Consider the following 24,095-nt stretch of genomic DNA (forward strand, 5'->3'; position numbering starts at 1 on the left):
TGGGCCGCGGGGAGGAGAGGGCGGGGCGGAGAGGGCGGGGCCAGGGCGCGGAGGGGCGGGGCCAGGGCGGGGCCAGGGCGGGGCCAGGGCGGGACCGAGACCGGGACCTGGGCCGGCGGCAGCGGCGCTTCAGCAGGCTGATACTCCGCCCAGGCTTTGGCTCAAGGCTGCGGATGGGTCCGCGGTTCCCGACAAGAGGTACGGTGGTTCCCCAAGTGCAGCGCACCGCTAGCGGTGAGGCCCGGCCCCGGCTGCCCTGGCCCGAAGGCGACCTGCCGGGACTCAGGGACGCGGCGGGGAAAACCAAGGGCCCGGGAGAGCGGCCGGACGGTAAAGCTGAACGATTCTCCAGAGAAGATGCCTATATTTTCTACGATAAGCACATTCTTTTCTTTCAAGAGTCTTTCTAGATTCAATCGTCACCACCCTAAAGAAGTTAGGCAAGGTCAAAATGAAGTTAAGCTAACTTTATCCTTTCTCAAAAGCTGAGTCTCCTGCCCATGAGGTACCAATGGTTTTCCCCACTCACCATCAACTGATTGATCATTTAAGACTTTAAGACAGAATTCTTGCAGGGGGGCTTTTTAGGATCCTCAGCCCACAACCCTTAAAGTGCCTCAGGCCATCCTGCACACAGAATAGCCTAGTCTGTATCCCTTATACATTACACAAGGTTAATATTTCAGCTACTTTACAGTTGAGAAGTTAACAGGCATATACATAATTAGCTTCTGGGAGCTTGAGTTATTTCTTAATTTCTCTTATTTCGAAAAACATCAGTCACCTCTTTGGATGTTGCTGCTCACTGAGAAATCAAGACAGGGAAACCAGGCAGAGAAAAACAAATGGCACTAACATTCCAGGCCAGACCAAATCAGGAAGGGTGAAGCAGTGCCCATGTGAATGCCTCCTGAGAGTTCCCCTGGTTCAAAGGAAGGTGGAAAGGAGAGAATGGTGGGAAGCAGAAATCACTCCAGTGCTACAGGGACATTTCCTACAGAGAAGGAAAAAGAACCTCCAGCCAGCGAGAGAATGTTGGATTGAAAGAGAGCTTTTAACACGTTCAATTTTATTACATGGGGAACCATCTCCTCATATCCCTGAACCCTGGTTTTTATCTGCAGGGATTGTGAACACCTAGTTTCTATTCAGTCCAGTGCTTCTTTTTCTAGGTCACTTCTGGATGTGGTACTGCATTTATAGAACACTTTCTACTCCCTGTTGATAACCTCTGGTGCATTCAATAACTTTATCAGAAAAATAATATTTCCCACCTTTGAAATCCAAACCACCATACAAACAGAACTAGAATTTGCATGCGGAATGAATATTTTATTACTAGATTATAAAAATAAAATACAAAATAATTTTAAAACAGAACTTAAAACACTGTACAAAGCTTTAATATGATACAAATGGGAAAATTAAATAAATAATTACACTTTTATGTACAGATGGCCTATACAAAAGCACTCCATGTTTCTGCCAATACTCTATGTCCTTGGTTGCCTGAGCAAAAATGCATAAAGAGGGCTGCTTGGAAGGGAAAGGGATACAGTACCTTCGGGGGTATTTCAAAGAGCAATTCTCATCACTCTGATTTCATGAAGAGGAGAAGAAAGGGAGAAAACTATGAAATTGTTAAATTACTCTAACTTACTGGTCTTGCTCGACAAGAGAGAATTCTTCTGGTTGGTGGTTCCACCTGATTTAAGAGCTGCCAATAGTTCAGAACTTTCAAGAGTTATATCTAATTCAAAGCTAGGTGTTTCCCAACTCCCTCTTTTTTCCTAAAAGCTGTGAACTTGTAAGTAAATGGCCCAATGAAATTCAGCACTTGGTTATTTTAGGAAAGGAATCAGAAGGGGAACCAGGAACTGTGCATGAGAAATGAGGGAGCTCAAGCCTGGGTCAGCTGTTATTTTCTTTACTCAGTTCATCCAATGCAATTTCAGAGCCCCAAGTGGCACAGTGTTACATTTCCTTTAGCTTCCTATCTTTGTATCTCTGAATGCTTTTTACCTTAGTGAACTAATTTACCTAACTGGTGAATAGTTTAAAAAGAAAAAAATCCCAAGGGCTTCCCCTTCCCTGGGTTGATCCCTAAAATAAATCACATTCAAGCTCTGGTAGGTTTGTTTATCCCTTGTGGATGAGAGAAGAACACCCAGACAGACCCCAGGTATGGTGAAGTGCCGTGCATGAATTTTTAAGGATTTAACTGTATATTTTAAAAGGGAAAAAAAGCAACATATGGCAAGGGTAGTCTATATAAAAATTTGGTTTACCTAGTGTTTTTAACTGGGTGAGTGAACACTTATGTACACAATATGAAACAATATTAAACTACTGAAAAGAGAGATAAAATTTCCTATCGTTAGTGTGTAAAATTATATCATCAGGAAATTCTATAGTCACATGGGCTCAAAGGTCTGCCTCACTGAATCCTATTCTCTAGGTCAAGGAACCCAGAACCCCTGGCCCAGGGTATCTGAGAGATATGTCAGTATCATCAGTGACACATACTGTGCCCATATCTGTCACTTCAATTAAAGAGGCAGATCTTGTTAAAGTTTCACAGGGCAATGAAGAAAAAGGCTTCACATCCTTTACATGTCTCCTTAAGACCAAGGATCCAGCAAAATCTAAGGAAATACTCAAATCATTACTGAGTAAAGGTTTCGGCTTGGCTATTCAGTGTCTTGAGATTGTGTATCACATCAAGCAATTTTCTAAACTTGCTTAAGGGGAGTAAACATCAAGCTTATGTTTTAAAAGTTGGAGCAGGTATTCACAACTGAATTAGAAAATGCACTGATGGGTCAAGACTTTAATATCATCACTTCATGTCCAGCCAGGGATTTGAGATGTGCAGCATCCAATTCCCCTTTAAATGAATAGGGGGATCCTTTTCCCATGTCCTGGAGTTACCTAAGAACTACAGGAATTCCCCATTTATCTCCTGCACTTCTCCCTAGCAATGTTGGCAACAGATTCTGCAGGCTCCTGAGTCTAACTGGCTTAAATTTCTCATATTTCCAGAGGGACAGCCTAACTCTTGAGAATATCCAATGATATGTTTCCACACTACTCCCACATCCTTGAAGTATATACCAGAGTTCTATTGGATGAGGACAGGGAAGCGGGATGTCCTAACAACCACCTGGGGTTTTCAGTGTACTACATCTTTCCATATGGTCTGAGGACTGGAACTGCCACTGGTTCCCTTCTCTAAGTTAAGGTCTAAATATGCACCTGTGATTTCTGAACTTGGGTAAATATTGACATGTGAAGACTACTATAGTGGTTACATGCCTTAATCCATGCCATAATACTTTTTATATTAGAACACAGATAAATAACTATTCTGCAAATAAACTGTCTACAGAACCAAACTCAAGAAAACTAAACAATACAGTTGTCACCAACCATTCTATCTCCTCAGTGATACAGGTGCTGAAATATCTCTCCCTTTAGGCAAAGTCCCAACACATCTGTGGTAAATACATATAAACAGAAATGGGCAGATTTTAAAACAGTGAATGCAAATAACTTAATTCCAAAACACATGAACATGACAGAAGAAATGGTTCCCTAACATATGCCACGTTTTGATAGATAGCAAGGAATGAAAAGTTTTAAAATGTGAAAATTTTGATCTTCAAGACTAAATCTAGACTTATCTACAAATAAATGTATTTTCAAATAGCCAGAGTAAGATGCATTTTTTCCCCTAAGACACTAAATTCTGAATTCTGGATCCTGTTTCTCCTATCACCAATTCCTAATGTTAGATTAAGAATGTAGTTCCTAGAACAAAGAATCCTCTGCTCTTGAGGGAAAAAGCATAATGTTTTTAATTCAAAGCTACTGGATATAGAAAAACTAGTTATCGTTTTAACTGTCTGTCTCTGGGTTTATAAAACATGCACCAACACTTTTCCTTGTCAATTGAATATAACCATACAAACATTCACATGAAAATCTGTGGGCTGGAAGGAATCTCTGATGATTACAGAAGAACTTCAAATTCCCATAGTGGCTAAGAGCGAAACAGATACTGCACCCTAGTCCGCTGGATTAGTAAGCAGCTGAGATTTGTTTAGTATTTAAAGCAAACAATATAGAGTGGATAATGACAACAGTGGGTCTCAATTACCATTTTACCACTAATTTAGGACTTGATTAACTTGTTAACTCAAGAAAACCCCCAAAAAACAAAAAAGCATTCACTCCACAACATGCAACTTAAAAAACAGTAAATGTAACTATGCCACTGTCAGCAAGGCCAGCTTGCACACCAAGTTGAGAATAAGAGTGCCTACTTAAGACTTACCATTCAAAAATGTTTATAATCTGTGCTTTAAAGTTAAATTTGATATGACCCAATTTTCATTCTTTGTTCACTACACATTAAAGTTAAATGCCTTTAAGCTGTGCAAAAGACTGCTATGTGGAATTTTAATATTTCAAACAATCTACACCCTGGAGATTTGGCAGCATAATTTAGGAATAATGCTACCTAAAGGGACTGAACTGTCGCTAATTCCATCTTCTGCTCCACCCAAGTAATTCCAAAGACTAGACAAGGGAGGGTAAGGGCAAGTGTGACTAGGTAACTAGCCATTTTGTTGTGAAAGGAGAAACTAGGAGGCACCTGGTTTTCAAAAGATAATTTTAACTTCTGCCCCATACTACTCAATATAGTTTGGCTTGACTTTAATTGATGGCCATGTCCCTCACCTTAGGTAGAATAACCAAACTGGTTTAAAATCAGTTGGATGATCTATGTTTGTCACTGAAATCTGAAATATACCATCACTAAAAAAGTTAAAAATAAATAAAAAAGAACCAACAACAACAAAACCCAACTCATTTTCTGTATCATACTCTAAAATAAAACAAAAACAAAAATCCTTGTGCCAAAAGTGCTTTGCTCAGGGCTGCCAACATCTCTTTTTAGCCCGAGACATCTAAAATCTAAAAGCACAAACTGCTTTTAAAAACCGTAGAGTAAATCTCTATACAAGATAGTCCTCTTAAGTGGATCTATTGATACATGAGATATAATTAATCTGTCTTCTTTTGAAAGTATCAGAGCAGAAATATCTTTGGTTAACTCTTTTCTCTACATGCAAAATAAAATATTCTTACACAACAAGGCTGTTTCTCTCTGGATCTTGAGTTTGTCAGTGCCATTTAGAAAAGGGGGGCAACACAGTGGAAAAGCTGGGAGAAAAATGGAAGGAACCAAAAAAGAGAGGAAACATTCAGTTGCCATGTTGCCATCACTGTCAGTTTTGACTTCTAGCAGAGAAATGCTAATAAGAAATAAAATAACACACATACTACAGTTTGCAGCCTCATCAGCTTTTCAAATAGTTACCATGAGGACATTTCTGATTAGAGGGCTCAGGATTTAAAGCTGGCTACTTTTAGCACAATTTAGCTAATACAACAGGAAAAAGATAATTTCTTAATTGTAGATTACTTCCCACCACCCACCTCCCCAAGTGAAGTGAAAAGAGGAAAGCAGAATGGTAATTTTTAAGAGATTTTTTTTTTTAAATCAATTTATGTCAGACCCATGATTATCATCCCAGTTTATCCACTCTAACCATAAGGACGGAATTATGTAATTAACATGACGAATCTTTGAACCAGTATTACAAGCGTGTCCTAGTAATTTTTTCCCCTATTAAAATCTTTTAAAAATGAAAATTAAATAACCTATCTTGGCTTGTTAAAGACTGCCAACCTTTGCATTATTCACAGGGAAGGCAAAAAGAATGTTAAGTGTCACATGCCAAGAACGTATTTTCAGAAAATGAAGATAGACAAGGCCCAAGTGTACACGAGGCACACAATAAAAAGTAATTTTACCATCTGTGATCTTGAAATTACAAATGGAGAATGAGAAAGAATGACTTTATATAAGCATATGTTTCTCTATATATTTATAAATATTTATATAATTTACCGTGAAGACATGCAAGTAGTGTTATAGCAACTATTATACAATATAATACAGAAGGATTGGTCTTCCAATATTACAGTTGCTTTAGTTAAACAGCAAATATGTCTTATCTATTGCATTCCTCTGTAGTCTTGAAACCGGAGAGAAATTAAGATTCCACATTATGCTATATTTCTTATGGGAGACCATGTATGCCTCAATAGTGTTTTGAGTTTTTGTTTTTTGTTTTTTTTTTCAAAAAGCTCAACACAGATAAAGAGAACAAGATAAGTTCAGTGCAGCTTCAGGGCAGCTTTGATGCAGCATTAGAATATGTTCACTTGGTGAGGAAATATCTTTCTTTTTTTCTGTTTTCCAATTCAACCATATTAGGTTTGGCAGCAAACACAAGGTCAAAGAGAAAGCACAGATGTTTGCTAGAAGGCAAATTTCAACAGCAAGCAGACCAATTTACCTGACCTTAATAAGGTCTTTACAACACAAAAACTGAGTATAAAAGAGCTCATTTTAAAAATCTAGTATAATTTAACTTTGACTGATTCCTCTTAGCAGAAGAGTGAGATCAGAACAAATATGATCCTCCTTACAGCTTTATAAATTAAAATTACATGGAAATCAGGTCAAGAAGCTCAAATATTCAAACTAAAGCACAGGTGAAGCAGGTAATAAAACCTTAAAAGATAAATATTGAGCCTAAATTTATTTCCTCAGATACTCATTCCTTATTGGCTAAATGTATAAAATACAAAGTTTGAGAATTTTAAGCCTCAACATACCTAATTTCTTCCTATTTTTCTTTCTAAAGCTCTAAAAGCATAAAGTCACATTCCACAGCAATGTACTTCCCTGGTATTGTCTTGGAGGTTGATAGTAGAAATAGTTGGTACCTAGAAGATTTAAGGAAGCAAGGTCTACTCTGGTCAGTTTTCCTTCCACAAGGAGGAAACTAACAGGGGAAAGAGGGTTCTTCTATCTTGAAGGGTATTACTCCACACTCTGTCCCTCTCCCTAAAGCAATGAAGCCTGCAAAGTAGTTCTATTTAGATGTTTCCTTCCTTTACCTAAGTTTCATCAGTTATTTTTCACAATAAAAATATACTGAGTTAAGTAACTGTTGCTCCAAAGAGAAATATTAGGGGATTTAAAAAAGTTAATTGGATTTGAAATTCTCAGCATGTGCTGCTAAAAGCACGTTAGAATGTATTGTTAAAATAAGAGAGATTGGATCAGGTGACAAACACTAACTTTAAAAAATGTGAAATCCAGGGAAGGTACTAGGAATGAGGCAAAGTAAAGGTGTGAACTCTCAATACACCAGATAAACACACAAGCCAAATGTATATGAGCACTGGCTCCACCAGCAACACACTTCTTACATACTCTAATATCGGAGCAATTCTGACTCCCCGAGGTTGGGAAGTTTGGAAAGCAAATATTAAAGTGAGAAGTTTCACTTTTGCTATATAATCTTTAAGTAGAGCCTTAAAAAAAGTAGGCTAAACCCCTTAAAATTCCAATCCACCCCCTACCTTCAACATTTTTGTTTTGAAGGCAGATAAGAAATGAGAGTTCATTTAGCCAGTTTCACCCCCTTGGATTTTGCTGGCTTGCCCCTTCCTATGCAAAGACATTGATTCCTGATCTGCTTGCTGCCTATCTTAGGTAATTTCTTATCATGTATCTTCTTATAAATATTTTATCATGTTACTTTCTTTTGCAAGACAAGATCAACACTGATTTTTTTAAATAGACAGTACAGGGACACACATGTATCAGATTTAGGAGGAAGATCTCACACCTTCCACAGAGATGCAGCCCAGCTCCTATCTGCTGAGTTTACTGGCTGACTTACTCTTCCCTGGGGGTGCTTTAGTGCTGGCCGAGTGGTGGTGGAGGCTGCTGGATACTTTCAGGCCATTCTTGCTGGGTTTGCAGTGCTCCTGTTGGCAGGACCTCCTGGAGGAGGAAGATCCTGAGTGGCTGGGAGGTGACTTGCTTCTCCCCACATGCGGGGATGAACTCCTCTGGTCATGGTGGGGCCGTCCAGCCCTAGATGGTGAGGAACTGGATGTGCGAGGCAAGGAAGAGCTTCGAGGAGAGGCACTGGGACTCCTGCGAGGGACAACTGGACTCTTGGGTGGTGTTTTTGGATTGTGAGGGGATCCTGGACCCTTGCACTGAGTAGTGCTCCGGGGTTTCTGAGATCCATTTTGAAGAATTTGGGCCAGGCGGGAGAAAAGGTCTGAGTCAGAACTGCTACTCCCTAGGACTTTATATCTGCGGAGCCTGAAAAGAAACAGAATAATTATTTTCGTTTTAATTCACTTTAAGTGTGCCTAGAAAGTCACAGTGTCCCAAATCATAATATGTATGATGTGAGTCAAAATCAGGAAACAGAGGATGCGGAGTTACTCTTTCATATACCAGTTGTATAACCCTGGACAAATTATTTAACCTCTCCCAGCTTTGAAGGGGAATATTATCTATCTCACAGGGTTACTGAGCAGTCAAGTGCAGTAAAGTACTTAATTGGATGTCTGCCATCCAGAAGCACTTACATGTTGTTAAGCCCCTTCCTCCTACAGCATGTTTGCTCTTCCCATTTTAGAATTAACTTAATGAAATGTCTCTAGCATGTTAGCACATGAGCAAGAGTAAACAATTTTGTTTGAGGCTTCTAGGACAGGAATTCTATATATACTTATGCAAACATTAAACTTCACAATATAAGTCTTCAACAGTACTCACCACCAGCAGGAACTACAGATAAAAATATACTTCAACCTCATTTAATAATTTCCAAAAGAAAAGAGTAGTCACTGGTTTCTCTGGGCCTCAGTTTCTGCCCCTGACAATACCCTGAGATTCAGGAGAGCTGAATGCCTCTCTTACTGGCAACCAAGCCATCTAGAAAGCACTCATATGAATAGCAATGTCTCCTCTGCCCTAAATATCTTTCTGTCTTGGCCTAAAATCCATTCAGTTTAAGAATTTAAACCTCAAACTGCTGACATGCCACTCCTTACAGAAGGACATGGGAGAAGAACTTCCAAGTTGTATTGGCACCTGCAGGATGCAGGGGACATATACAGCCACCATCGCCATTATGGATCAGCAACAAGTTACTGATTTTTTCTCTGAATTTTCTCCCTTCTTCCTTCCCCACCATCTACTTATACTGACAAATGACATGAAACTCATTCTGGTTAAGCCTAACTTCATGGATCTTATTGTAAAAATTGAAGAGTGGAATAAGATAATTCCTCTGTGCCAGGACCTATGTGGGAAAGTTGAGGTCCCACTGAATTCCCAGATGAGTTTCAGGCTGGTCAGCTCTGTAATATCTGGCACAATGCCACACATTTGGCTTTGTTATCAAGTTACCAAGTTCTACTTTGAGGGGACATGTAAAGTTCTAAATAGTAAATAGTAATTAAGATTTGTTTGTTGCAGTCCAAAGCAGCTCAAGCCACAGATATACTATCTCTATTAAGCACAGATGCCAAGCAAAAGGGGGGACGAGTGAATATTGTCCATGGAATCATCTTTTTAAAATGTCTCAGCTAAATGACTGCTGTTTACTCATCACCATTTTTCCCGTTGAAGTCTAGTTCCATGGTCATTTCAAATCCAGTGTTTAGTTACCTTTGAACCTGAAAGAAACCCTAGGGGAAGTCAAAACTAAACTTAACTTTAGGTAAGGGTAGCAAGTTCTGCTGGGTAATGATACAGATAGAACCTCACTTTAATATACTTCAGAAATCCTTATAACAGGTGGAGGCCTATTATCTAGAACAAGCTATAATTTTCAGGTAAATTTATTTTGATGTCCACTTTGTTTTTGTTAAAAGACTATCCTTTTGCTTCTTCTCCAAGGGTTTAGACCATTCTACTCTGAAAAGTGAGTAATGGCTCCAAGGAAAGCACTCTTCATTGGTTCATTACTTCCCAATATTTTCCCCTCTTAAAAACAGAATCACTCCATGGTCAACTACACATAAGAATATTTCAATAAACAAGCATACCACACAGTAAACATTAAGGCAATATCTTTATTATGTATGGTCCTGTATATCATCAGATGTAGGGAAACTCCCTAAAGGATTTTTTGTTTGTTTAATTCATTATAATCAGATAAATAGAACTGTTACTAGGGTCTACTCATCATATTATAGACACAGTATCTTTCCCCAGAATTTGACATCATAATGACATCTGTTATAACGGGATTCTGACTGGACAAAACTAGAAAATTACCGAGTATCTGGTTAAAATGGACTGGGAAAGAGACATAACCTTTGTTGCACGCTAAAAAGCACTAAACAAAGCTCTAGACATATTCTACCTGATTTCCTCTTCCCAAAACCATTAGCAAATGTTTTACCCATATTATAGATAAGGAAATTGAGGTTCACACTGCTAGAAAGTGGGCGAGCTAAGAATTAACCTGGATCAAACTGACCCTTTCAACTACACTATGCTATAAGGCTTGGGAAAGGCAGGGAAGGAAGTAGATGATCAGAAGCAGGCAACAAAGAAATGAAACCAATGACATAATCAAGCAGACACAGAAATAATGCTACACACTTAACACAGGGAGAAGAGCACACAGCATTACCTGGCTTCTACTCCAGGCCTCATGGGTGGCTTTCCTGGTGGTGGCCGAGGCAAGAACTGAGATGAAGTTGAGCTGTTGACTTGATCTGTGTTGACCCATGAAACTGGCCTTGGAATTTTGCTCTTTCTGGACTGGGAGATGATGGGTGTCAGAAAGCTGTCTTCGGCTGACCTGCTCAGGTGTGAGTCTACGGCCAGTCTTGAAAAGGGAGTGAAGACTTCCTCCTCAGAAAAAGGAGCAGGAATAGTGGATAATCTCTCCTCTAGCAATTTATCAGAGGCACTTGAGAGGTCCCCAAGGAAAGATTTGAGTTGCCTTTTTTCCACCAGAAGCTTGACTAGATCTGGCTGATAAGCTTTCTTTTGGAGGAGCTTCTCTTTTGCAGAGACTGGACAGGATGATTCAAAAGTTGAATCTATCTCTTGTGCTAAAACAGGGATTCGGCTGTGTCTAGTTACAAAGGATGACCTAACCACATCCTTCCGGGATGGAGGACAGTGTTCACTCTCTGAAACAGAATGAAATAGTTCTCCATTTCTAGGGGCAATTTTCTCTCTCTTACCCTCTTGGTGCAAAAGAGTAGAGAGGTCTCCTTGATGATTCAGCAAGTCTGCACTCTTGATGTCATCCTCCTTAGATACCTTACCTTTTTGCACTGCTGCCACCTGGCCTATCTGTCCTTCAACATGTCGGTCAATAACTCGTGGAGATACTGCTGAAGTTCCAACTGCCAAAAGCTTCACTATCTCATGAGTTTTGTCTTGATTTGGCACCACACTAAAAGTCTGTGTCTTTGTCACATCAAGAGGTTCAGTAGTAGCTGAGTGATCCCTTTCCACCGTCACCAAGTCTCCTGGGAGAGGGGAAATCTCAATATAAGGCTGCCCTTTACTCAACTTCTCATCTTCATTATCTGACCCCACAAGCATGCTTTTCTCTCCCGTTTCCCTAGGGAGACCCTCAAATTCTCTCACAGCCAGTCTGTTATGGTCAGGAAGGTCTTTTGGTCCCAGGTCTTGGGAGCTGTCACACTCTCTAATGCTGGGTAACATGTCATGACCAATATGATCTATCTGAAGCCCGAAGTCTGTTCTGCTTCCTCCACTAGGAGGTTCGCGCTCTGTCACAACCAAGCCAGAGAAGCTCTCCCTTGGAGAGTAAAGTTCCACAGTGGGCTCCACGGGATGAAGGTCTTTCTTTTCTGGCTGCTGACCATAATGAAAGCTACCTGAAGTCGACTGTGTAGATGCCACAGAACGTCTAGGAATTGTAATCTGGAGAGAGAAGAGAAAAAAAGGTAAGTGCAATAATGTGGAATTATAAATGAAGATGTATGAGTTGAGAGTTAACACCTCAAATTCTAATTTATAAGAGGAACGCAGATCCCAACCAGCTTTGCCCAACTCATACTTAAAATGAACAATTCTGAATAAAAATGCATGATACTCAAGCTCCCCTACTCAGAAACTGTACAGAACAGTCTCCCTCTAGGTTCATCCCTGCCTTTTCTTTAGCTTGCTCTGTACTCTGGAAGACTGATTTCTACTGACCGCACTATCCAGGCTCCCTTGCCTTCTGAATTCTGGTTGTGTTTGCCCAATGGGCAGCACCAACAGAGAATCAGGGAGTTGGAGGCAAAAAAGATCTGGGTATTACTTCTCTCTGCTTCCTCCCGAGGGACTGCAGCTTCGGTGGTACATTCTACCACTCCTGGCCACAGCTTCTGTCACATGGCCCCCTCTCCTATAGATATGACTCTTACCAGGTTCTGCTAACTGCCCCTCTTCCTTCTCTTTCAGGACTCAGAATAGGAATAGCTCCCTCTATTTCTGTTCCTGTTGGCTCTCTTAAACCCTACCCACACGTCTGTAAAAAGTTCCTTTCATTAGATTTTCTCCAAGTCCCTGTGAGTGTGCCAGCTATTTCCTGCCAGAATCCAGATACAGGATCTTAGGGAAAAATTATTGGTAAATTATTGTAAGTTGAAAAACTCCAAATTTACATGCATTTGTTGCTTCCCATAAATTCTGTAAATCAATGTTATTAATATTTTCCTATAAGCAAACACAAAGATGTTTAGTAATGTTTTATATCTTCTTTAATTTTTTAAGGTCAAGCCTATTATAAATGAAATTCTACCATCCTTCCACAGAGGTCATTTCAATTCTATGTGAATAAGATTCAATGTTTAATAAGAATGTCCTTTCTTTAAGACACCTACAGAACTTCCCTGGTGGCACAGTGGTTAAGAATCCGCCTGCCAATGCAGGGGACACAAGTTCGATCCCTGGTCCGGGAAGATCCCACATGCCACGGAGCAACTAAGCCCAATGTGCCACAACTACTGAGCCCGCACGCCACAACTACTGAAGCCTGCGTGCTCTAGGGCCCGTGCTCCGCAACAAGAGAAGCCACTGAAATGAGAAGCCCGCACACCACAACAAAGAGTAGCCCCCACTCGCCGCAACTAGAGAAAGCCTGTGCGCAGCAACAAAGACCCAACGCAGTGAAAAACAAATAAAATTAAATTTAAAAAATACATTAAAGACACCTACATCTTCACATTTGTTAAGTGACATGTAAGGAGGCAGAAAATGTCAACCACATAAACTGGTAAGGAAAAAAGCCTCTTTGAGAAATTAAATAACTCGAAAATCATTTAATGAAGCCCATTAAGCTCTAATAGAACTATGGAAATTGGTCTGAATTCGAAGCAAAATGAATTTGGAACTGTCATGGGAGATTTCACTTAGACCCCATCTCTAGTCCAATGACACCAAGAAACCCATTTGGTTCCAGAGTCAGATAAGTTGTTTAGATCTGTTTCTCTGTGTGTCAGGAATACAATTAGGTTTAAGAACACGCAAAGCTTACCCTAAGCCCAGCCCAGGGAGAAAACACCTAACTAATGTCCTGGAATAGCTCCTGAATGGAATCAGTGTACTGAGGCTCCGTCAGGTTAATCCAAGACAGGCTAGGTTCAGACACGAATTCTCACAATAAGCCCAGACCTACAATGACCTTGGGGAAAAGGCAGTAAGTTCTACTGGTGCTGTCACCCTTCAGGAAGTCACCTCATACCTGTACTTTCATTATACTAAATATAGGCAGATGGCAATTTTCTAGTATTTTTAAAAATGATATTGAAACTTAAAATTTATAGTTATTTACTCTTCAAAATTTACTTTTTAAGACCTGAGAGTGATGGTGATAAGAAAAGCAGTTATGAAATTATATTAAATACCAAATAACTAGGGAGATGACTATATTTACATTCAAAATAAACCAACAGTCATTTCATTATTATATGTAATTCCAAGTACATCACCCAAAATGAAATCAGCATTATTTACAAAAATAACACTCCACTGGTCTTCTGAGATTGAAGCTAGAGAATCAATGCACTTCTGAGCCTAACTCATCTGGATTCAGGATATAAATGTCTGTGTATGTATGGTATGAAAAAAGAGATGATAATCTTGTATATAGAAAAGATATATGAACCACTGGAGAGAAGAATTAATTTTCTTGAGAAGATTCTGAGCAATTATGAGAAACTGCATAAATTACTGTAATATAATATTTATATAGCACTTTAATTTATAAAATATTCCTAAAATCATTTTTACTGATTCCATTTCATAGCTGCCCGGTATTTTAATTGAGTACTTTTATTTACACAAATTTCACAAATGAAGAAAAACACAGTCAAAAAAAGTTAGGGACAGGATTCTAGGATTTTGAAAGTCCCTCACAGCAAAGCCTACTTACTGACATGTACTACACACTCTCAAATGAAGTCTGGGAAACTGAGTCTGCAAAAAAATATAAAAAATAAAAATAAAAACATTATCTATCAAGATGAGCAAAACCAAAGATCAACAGCTGCATACAGAGAAAAGAAAGCTAATTCTAAGTATAGCTGAAAACAGCTTCCTTAACATTAGACTATAAAGACACAAAAGTAATTCCCATACTTGGGACACTCTATAGACTGAATTAATGATCTGCCAGTAAGCCATATACATCCTTTATATGTTTAATTTCTCTAATTCACAAACATTTCATCAAGGCATGAATTCAATCATTTCCTTTCTTCTGTTCTCTAATTGTATCAGGTACACCTTTCTATAGAATTAGAAAATCACCTCAATGTTTTCCATTTCTTTCAAATTTTCTTATTTTTATTAATGTCTAGTACTGAATTTGACTAACATCAGTCTCATTACTTTTTAGTTCAGATAAAGCAGCCTCATTATTTTATAGTTACCCCGTGTTCAGAACTGGCCACACAGCAAGAGACAATAAACTACAAACCAACTATTCACATTTTAACTTACAAATTATCCTTTTACTTTCCTCTCATTCAAGGATAGTAATGCTATTAAGATAATAAAAACCTTGGTAAATTCAACATTCATACCAAATAGTCTCTCTTCCAAATGAAAGGAATATGGTATATGAAATATCTATATTTCATTTTGTGTTTCTGGCAAATAATTTAGAAGAGATATAGGTAGTAGAATAATTTATTGGTTCCTACTATAGCCAAGAATAACTGAGTTATTCTTGGCCTAATTCCAGGCCTATTAAAAAAATTAAATTTTAACCATTCAAATTTCTTTGGGCTATTTAAATTCCACTGCAGACTTTTGTTTAAAGCATCTTTATATAATAATACTTTATACAAGTGTCGAAAACTATGAATAAAACTAAGCTACTATTATTGAACCATGTTTTTATGTACCAAATTTTTATTTCTATAAAGACAGTACACAGTTGCAGTAACATGTGCATATTAAGAGGCCATACATCCTAAAAGAATGTCTCACTCTCTCACTCTTTACCCCTGTCGCTTACTCTGACCGCATTTATGTTGGTTACTCTTGCTGAAGATATTGTTATTTTGTGGTTTGGCTTATGTGGATAGATATGAGGGCTGATGCGGTGGTAAGGAATGGAGAGGGCAGAAGTCTTTGCTTACAGAGGTGGGTAAAACTGAAAACCTGAAGCCTCAAGACCTAAGTAAATGAGAAGTAAAAGTTGTTTTTTCCCTTCCCCTGTTATCCCACTCCTCAGAGACAGTCACCTATTATTAATAGTTGAAGGTATATTTAAGGGAATCTGAAGTTATAAAAATTTTGTAGAGGTACTAGGAATCATAAATAAGTCACAACCCATACCCAAAGAATAGAAGTCCCAGAAAAGAAAGATTGAAATAATATTTCTTGGCTGGCCTGTAATTATATATCACATACATGGCTACAGGATTTAATAGTCACTTTTCAAGCCCCTTCATACAATCTTGGAAGACACTTTGGGGATAAATCTAGTCCAACTATCCCCAACTTCCACAACCTATAGATTTCTATCACAGCATCTACAGTACTTAAATAGTGAGGAGAGTCACTGGGCTTTGATGCCTAGCACAGTACATGACATACAGTAGACGCTCAATAAATGTTGAACATATGAGTAAATCAACCATTGGACGCTTGGGTTCCTTCTATGAAGCCTCTCCCAAGTGACAGTCCAGTCTTTTACTTGAACACTTCACAAATGGGCTTTTTTTTACTTCCCAAGTCGGTCCATCCAGTCTCTCATCCTTTCTGATCGTTCATGGATTGAATTATACCATCATATATAATTCCAGAGATGTAATCTCATAGAAACAAAACTTTTCTATAATTACAATGACCCAACTTTCCAGATCAAAAATAGAAATCCATGGTCAGACAGAGGACATTTAGCCACTCCCTAGTCAATGTACATGCATTCAACTCTCCTACAAAATCCATTTCAAGAAGTTAACCATGGTGGCAATCAATCCAAAAAGTCCTTACCTTTCCACACTATTAAAGCACTCATCTATTAATTACATGGATCATTCATTTTTCAATAGAGACTCTGAGTAACTCCATGAGCTTTCATATAGTCATTCCAGGTGTACAAGGGCTCCAAATATTCAGTGGAACACTGGAAAAGCCACATGAGGCTACTATTTCAGGTAAGCTGCACTACTGAAATGTCTCAAGTCTTCATTGAGACTTTCATGATTCACAGTTCAAGCCCTCATATTTGCTTGAACTAATGCCAAAGCCTCCTCACTGGCTGCTGCCCCAGCCATTCTCCCTCCATGGCTCCCAAAGAGCAAGTTACTCCCCTCCCTCAACCCTGGCAGTTTCTTGTCCTGCATCCCATACACCTCAGCATGGCAGGCCAAGGCCCTTTATCACCTCACTTGTGCAGCTCATTTTCAGCCTCCTTCCTTCGCCCTAACATTCTGGATTACTTATTTAAATACTCTGAATTTTGGTGTTTCAAGCCTCTCTGCCTTCGTACATGCTGTGTTTTTTGCTTGACACCCCTGCATCTCCTTCCAGCAAGCTTATTCATCCTTCAAAGTCCTCTTATTTTTGAAAGTAATATATCTTCACCATGGTAAATAAAATTAGAAAATAAGAGTTGAGAAAATTAAAACACCCAGCATTGCACTCCCCTGTCCTAGGCAGATTTATCTGTGTTCTCATTTGTGTACACAGCTCCACCACAATCACTTCACGTGGTTTAAGGTAAATGTTTAGATATAGGCCTTCACTGTCAACCTAACAGGTTGGTGCCAACTGTTTATCCCTGAGGTACAGCAGAAAGCCTGGAACTTAGCAGACACCTTACGGAACTGAAGGGCTGAAAGAACAGAATTAAGGCAATGCAATCAACTGCTGATCTGACTCTCATAGTACTGGTATTGGTAATTCCTGTAAATACAGCCAGAGGAATCCTCTTAATAGATGCTGACTAACACATGACAAAAAAAGTACATGTGACTCTCTTTTTGTCCTGCTCCTTCTCTGTGCATTATTTTACACCCCCCACTCTTGCTTTTCTTCTTCTCAATGTCTGAAAAACAAGTCAATGAGGAAAGTCTTTCAGTATGTTGACAATCCCCTGGTATGAGGAAAGGCTGGTCTGTGTGACCAATACAATATGGCAGAAATGATGATATGCCCCTTCTGAGATCAGGTTGTAAAAGACAGTGTGGTTTCTACCTCGGTGGAGGGTGTTCTCTCCACCACCACCCCGCCCCCTTCTCTGTCTCTTTCTCTCCTCACTCTCTGAAAAAGCCAGCTGCCATGTCAAGTATGGAGAGCCTACGTGGTGAGGAACTGAAGCCTCTGGCCAACATCCAGTGAGGAGCTGAGGCCTGCCAACAACCATGTGAGTGGGCTTGGAAGTGGATCTTCCCATCCCGTCCAACCCTATGATGATTTCCCCAGCCTACAGCTTGGTAGCAACCTCATGAGAAACCCTGAGCCAGAACCATCAGACTAACCCACTCCTGCATTCCCAACCCTTAGAAAAAGTGTGAAATAATAACTGCTGTTTAAAGTTGTTAAGTTTGGGGTAATTTGTTACATAGCAAAAGGTAACATATAGGTGGTATTATTATTCTCCAGTCACATTTATAGTGTTTCCAAAGGTGATGCTAAAATGAAGCACTGCCTTTCTAAAGGACTGTCTAGAACCAAGAGATCATGTGGTACAATCTGCCACGATATTCTGTAAGGAATAACCCGTCCAACCTTCTCCCTACCAACAGTGATTACTCAACACCACATAAAACTGGTCACATTCTTTCCTACAGTTACTGTCATTCTGGACCAATAGTTAGACCTGTTTCAGAAGCAGTTCAAGTTACTTTAGTTTCCTTCTCTATCCTTGTTCACTTATGCCAGCTTAATTTTGCCTCTCCATTTGCTAATCAAAACATAATTTAATATCTCCCCTATAAGCCAAAGCTTAGTCTTATTTTGCTCCCTATAAACCTATGTTGTTCAGCCTCTTTTTAGAAATGATTAGTAGTGGGCTAACTTCATAATTGTTCACCCCAGGGGAAAAAAAATCTAATTTCCAAAAATAACCCCAATTTCTTTTGAATCTAGCAAATTTATCCATCTTTCAAAATATATCATCTAAAATATTTATACATGCTATTTGATAACCAGTGGTTTCATGTATATGGATAAGGAAAGCCCTAAACAAGGTTCACAAATTTATGCTAAGAAATAAAGAGAATTAAAGAATGAAGTTCTCATCAGTTGATTTAATATGCCAACTATACCTGTAATACAGATAAACTTTTGCTTTGCCTATTTTTATAGTTCTTACATATTTTAAGATACCAGGACAATTTCCTTTCATATCATCATAAAGAGGAAACAAGCCTGAATGCAAAAGATATAAACTAACAAACTGTTTCCTGTCAGAATATGTCCTAATTTAAAATATTCAGATAGAATGGTAATATGTTTTATCATACTGTCTAAGTTAGAGCACGTGATCAGAGTTGCAAGAGATCTAGAGAGACTATTTGGTGGTACTCCCTACTTAATGTGTCTGTAGTTAAGTTAGGGAAGTAACAACATCTGCTTGCAAAAGTAAACTCTGAATGTAGGCCTCAAGAAGAGAATCAAGATATATTTTTATCCCAAGCTCCCCAAAATGAAGGAGATGGTAAATTCAATACCTTAGACACAAGTGTGCAAGTGATGAGGCTGCTATTTAAGAGACCTTCAGTTAAGAAAAAGATTTTTTATTTAAAGATACCTGAAAATAAGGTCAAACTTATAATATCAAATATAATACACAAGTCTTTCAAAAACTTGATAGAGAAAATGTTGCAGATAGTGTAAGAGAACCATGAGAACAATTTTCGTGGACAGGGCAGTATTGATGGGAGAGAGTAAAAAATACCAGGAGAAATGGAGCCAAGGGTTTAAGACCCTTTACGCAGGGAAGCACACCAGAATGCTGTTGGAAAAATGCATGAGCAACAGTGAGTATATAGCATACTAGAGTCAAAGAAAAGAAGAAACTGAATCTGGGAAGGTGGAAAGAGGAAATGAATGGAAAGAGGAAGGTGGGGTGGAAAAAGAAATGCAGACAAGGGAGGGAGGCATTAGGATCTGCCTCTAGCCCACAGGGGACCTCTGAACAATTTGGAAAAGGATGCCCCTCAAAGAGGAAATAGCCCTACACAAAGATGCACAGTTTGGCTAGCAAAGTTTGGGTTAGATTTCAGGCCCAACTTGTTCCCTTGGCTAGGTCTCTTTATGCAGTGAATGACTTGTATAACTACACAAAACAGTCCTAGGAAAGAAGGAAAGATCAACTAACTATGATGAAGAAAGAGGCAAGCATTTATTTCTCTATTTCGAAGTGCAGGTAAATTCCTACAGAGCTGTACACAAAATCAAATTTTGTTACCTTTTCTTACTGTTTTACACCTGCGTATGCAATTCTGTTCTAACTGAAAACATTTCAGCTTGCAGAACAATGTTGTTACTGGAGAGCTGGAAGAGACGGTTGCTAGCTGATGACGGCATTTAAGGAAACCTGGTACTCCCACGCATGTAAAGACAGATGTACCTGCTCGCGCCTGAGACGCTACCTCCATATCTGGCTTTTGTGAGACTCACACAGTCACAGAGGGCACCAATGCTTACTGATAAGAACAGGGTAACAGGTGTCTCCAGCTAAATGCCCAAACTGAGAATAAACAGTGAGTTTCCTCAAAATGTTCCTTTGCAGAAGGCCTGTATCACAATTGCCTTCAGCTGCTTGTTAAAATGCAGATTCCTGGGCTCTCACTATCCCAAACCTCCTGAAGCAGAAGTTCTGGAAGTGAGGCTGGGACTCTATTTTATAAACAACAGACATTAAGCTTGGAAAGCTACTATCAAAATAAAAATTAAATGTGAAAAAAATAGTTGGAAAACTACTGTTTAAAAGGAACATAAAATATGACAAATTTCTGGGTGAAGGTTATGAAGGAGAAAGGAAACAAAAAGAATGATACTAGCAACGGTGTACAGTATAAAGTACAAACCATGAATGGTTAAATACATGCCGTCCTCACCATATTTATAATGTAGAGTTCGAAAATCTCTAGAATTATAAATTTTTAAAAATCATATTATATATACACATGCAGATAAGACAGTTCTTGTGGTCTAATTATAAATGTTATTATGAAATTAGGTCATAATGACATTTCACCTATTAGGTTGCTATCCTGATAGAAAATCTCACTTCTTGAGAAATTTCACATTGGAAGACGGACTACAGAACTTAGTCCAGACATCATTCCCTACACCCATGTGCCAAACTTAGGCCTCTGCAGAAGAATCTTAGTTGATCCACTATTAGTCCTTTTTTAACAGCACCTTGAGTGGATGACAGAAAAATGACAGGAGCAAATCACTTACTGCCGTAAGGGGTCCTTCTGCTTGTGCCTCCATTGGACTTGTGGGTGTCACTGCAATAAATTGACTAGCAGCTCCAGCCTGGAGTTCCAGCCTATCTGCATATTGTTCTGAAGCAGCAGTGGCAGGGCACTTCCCAGAAACTGCTAAGATCACACCTGAGGTTTCCTTCTTTAAAAGATCATTTTCTGCCCAAGGACCCAATCGGAGCTTTTCATCTTGAGGGGATTCCTCTAGGACTTGGAGGACTTCGGGCTCCTCGTCGGAAGGGCTTCCAGTTGTTTTATGGCCTAAAGCCTCATTTGTCCTAAAATCCCGAAGGTCCTGTTCCTTATCCACAATCACCCATTCTTTGGAATCAACCTCCTGCTTGCAGGAGCTCAGGTTAACGGCTACAAATCCATTGCTGCCACCACCATCTGCCTGCTCAGGGGTGTTGGCAGAGGCAGGCTTGGAAGCATCTGGAAGATACTCTTCATCATAGTGCCAGATGTGGTCAGTACGGGACACAGCAGGAACACAAGGCTTATGAAGCAGAGCAGGGAGAACAGATTCCTTTCCTTCACTGGAATCTTTCTGCATTTTCTCCAAGCTTAAGAAAATGAACACAAGTTACTTAATTGTCCTAGGGAGAATACTTATTATATAGCCTATAAGTTCTATACAGAACTAATATTTACCCACAGACGAGAAAAAAACAATATGGATAAAGCATAAGGAACACTTCACGGGTGGGTAACGCTCTGCTCCACCTGTCATCATCCTGTTCTGGAAGACGGAGCCCGTAGGAGGAAGACGTCTCTCCTGCAGCCGGGCAGGAAAGAAGCCTAAGCAGGTTAACCAGGGCGACTTGTGTGATCCAGTTCACCTTTGCTTTGCCAATTCAATCACACTGCCCTCTGCTCTCTGCTCTGAGGGACTGAGGGACAACTTACCCAAGGGGCTTTTGCCCCAGCAGAGGCCCTAGAAAAGGAAATGAGGAAGCTAATATACATCAGGCAAACACTTTCTGCATTTGTTTTGTCTTCAGAGAGGTATATAAATGTATACTCTTTCAAGTAAACTCCTCCAAAGACAGGGCTAAGCAATAGTGTGACTGGTGGTATTTGGCTGCACTGGCTTCTGAGAACTGCTCTCACCTGCAGGGAAGCAGTTTAAGCAATACACTTGTTCCTCTCCTTCAGTTTGTACTTGGGTGCTTCACTTCCTTCAACTGTTCCCTATTCATTCTAGGTTCTGGCTTGAGTTCATTTTCTTGGAGTACTTCTGTTCTCAGCTCTGTCTTATCTCTCAGCTCTTCCCTCAGCATGGACTCTCTTTTTAGTTCCATTCTTTTGTTAGACTAATTTTTTCCCAAACTAAGCTTTTATCCCTATCACACTTTTATTTTTATTCCCAATCTCATGCACAACTGAAAATGTTTAAACACTGCCCCAGTCCATCCTTTTGATCATATCAACGTGTAGACACAAGTTTACATCACATAGCTGTGAGACTGAATGAGTACCATATGAAGAATACACAGCTATGAAGTACTATTTAAAATGGAAGCTAGATTGGACTAGGCCAGAAGTGGCTGAATTGTCTTCAGACACAGTAACTATTATGTTAGTCAAATACATGGCCCTTCTAACTTCATATTTCTTTGCCAATAGTAGCCACTGGGGATGTACAATTGAAGGATGTGACTACTATTAAAGTCACTCAGGTCTTAATATTACTAAAGCCTTCTATAATTCATAAATATATCCCAAGTTCTTTTTAAAGTTTCATTTCAGTCTTTTGTTATCAAAATTGGAGATAAGGGGCCTTAGAACCATGAACTACAAACAGTCGTTACCTATGTATAGCTCTCTAAAGTTCCACCTTTCCTTCTTTCTAGGTAGAATGATAAATATTCATGTCTCTTTTTCCTACAGCATTTACTCATAGAAGGCCTTCATTAAATTGAATTCAACTGCCTATCACTTGTGTATAAATTACTTTTTCCCCTACTTCATGTACTCTTCCTCCTTCTTGCCTAATACCATCTTTTTCATGCCCTCTCTTACACTGCATCTTCTCCATTCCAATAAAAGAGATCATCTTCCAAACAAAATCACTTCAAAATGTTCATTTAATTCATACCTAGTCTTATGAAGTTTCCAGCTCCCACAGCCAAAGGCTATATGTTATAGAACTTGTAATAATATCAGAAGGCAAGTCACATTAAGAATGAGGATGTTAACTAAAAACATGGATAAAGATGACAGCTTAATCAAATCAGTGCTTCAAAAATGCAAAAACTCCTTATCTGAAAAACTTTACATAATAGAAAGTAATAATATCAATAGTGTTTTAGTTGCTTTAAAAAAAAGAAAAGAAAAAGAAAAACTATTTTATACCAGGCCTCAAGAAACTTGTCAGTATCTGGCTTTGGCTCCAGAACCAAACGTTTTTCCAGCTCAAAGCTGTGGATGGAACGTAACTTTCGCACCAATGGAACATCTCTGTCTGGCTGAGTCATCTCTGAGCGGACCCGAATTGGTGAACCGAGGCTTGGAGCATTCAGAATACCATTTGCTTGACCATGGCTGTTCTCCTCTTCAGTAGCAGCCTAGCAAAACATAAAAGGAAACCATGAAAAACATTCTAGTCACTATAAATGATAGGAATCATTGAAGTCTTTCAAAATAATATAAGCAAATGATTGGGATTTTTTTTCAGAAGATTAGGATATTTTGGCTAGTGTAATTCATTACATACTTGTCTATTAACCCTTTATTAAATTAAGTTTTCCAAATTTATTCTCAGTTTCAGTATTTTTAGTGTTTTATATTTTGGTGCAAAGATAAACAGACTGAAAACGTTTAACAACCTTGGCTTTTTGTATTATGTCTAACTAAATGCTTGCAGGACCCTATTCCACTAAACCAAAATTAAACCTGGAGAGGACATTCTCTTTGAGACATAAGTGGTCTCACAAGAGGTAGGAAGGTCGCCAAGCCTGAATACTCCCTGTCTCAGTTTCTCTCTAAAAACCAACCAAACAACAACAACAAGAAAACTAGAGCTAGAACAATAAGCAGCTGGGTAGCGCAGAAGGAGGCTGAGAATGAGGCAGCCCAGAAGGGTGCAGGTGCCTAAGGACAGAGGATACAGTAGCACGATTACCAGGGAAATTAAGCTTTACACCAGCAGTAGGGAGAGAGAGGAAGTCTGAATGTCTATTCTGATTAAAGACCCTCAAGAATGC

The 24,095-nt window shown here is 39.2% G+C and overlaps 1 protein-coding gene and 1 long non-coding RNA gene across 8 annotated transcripts in view; one reads left to right on the plus strand and one right to left on the minus strand.

Moving 5' to 3' along the window:
* The first annotated feature begins 94 nt into the window (after nt 1-94).
* On the plus strand, nt 95-14,442 carry LOC309656548. The gene is made up of 3 exons (XR_014261440.1): nt 95-198; nt 11,704-11,892; nt 12,809-14,442. It is a non-coding gene; the product is annotated as an uncharacterized lncRNA (long non-coding RNA).
* Nucleotides 1,318-24,095, minus strand: part of TTBK2 (tau tubulin kinase 2) — a 157,405-nt gene continuing 134,627 nt past the window's right edge. For all 7 annotated transcript variants that reach the window (XM_082453069.1, XM_082453068.1, XM_082453071.1 and 4 more), the window contains 4 exons: nt 23,245-23,456; nt 20,864-21,452; nt 10,596-11,869; nt 1,318-8,263 (listed from right to left, as the gene is read on the minus strand). In XM_082453069.1, the coding sequence (XP_082309195.1) occupies nt 7,801-8,263; nt 10,596-11,869; nt 20,864-21,452; nt 23,245-23,456 (2,538 nt within the window). In that variant the 3' untranslated portion in view covers nt 1,318-7,800. The remainder of the gene's footprint in view (nt 8,264-10,595; nt 11,870-20,863; nt 21,453-23,244; nt 23,457-24,095) is intronic.

The sequence above is a fragment of the Balaenoptera physalus genome, assembly GCF_965194825.1.
Source record: "Balaenoptera physalus genome assembly, chromosome: 2".
Taxonomy (NCBI): domain Eukaryota; kingdom Metazoa; phylum Chordata; class Mammalia; order Artiodactyla; family Balaenopteridae; genus Balaenoptera; species Balaenoptera physalus.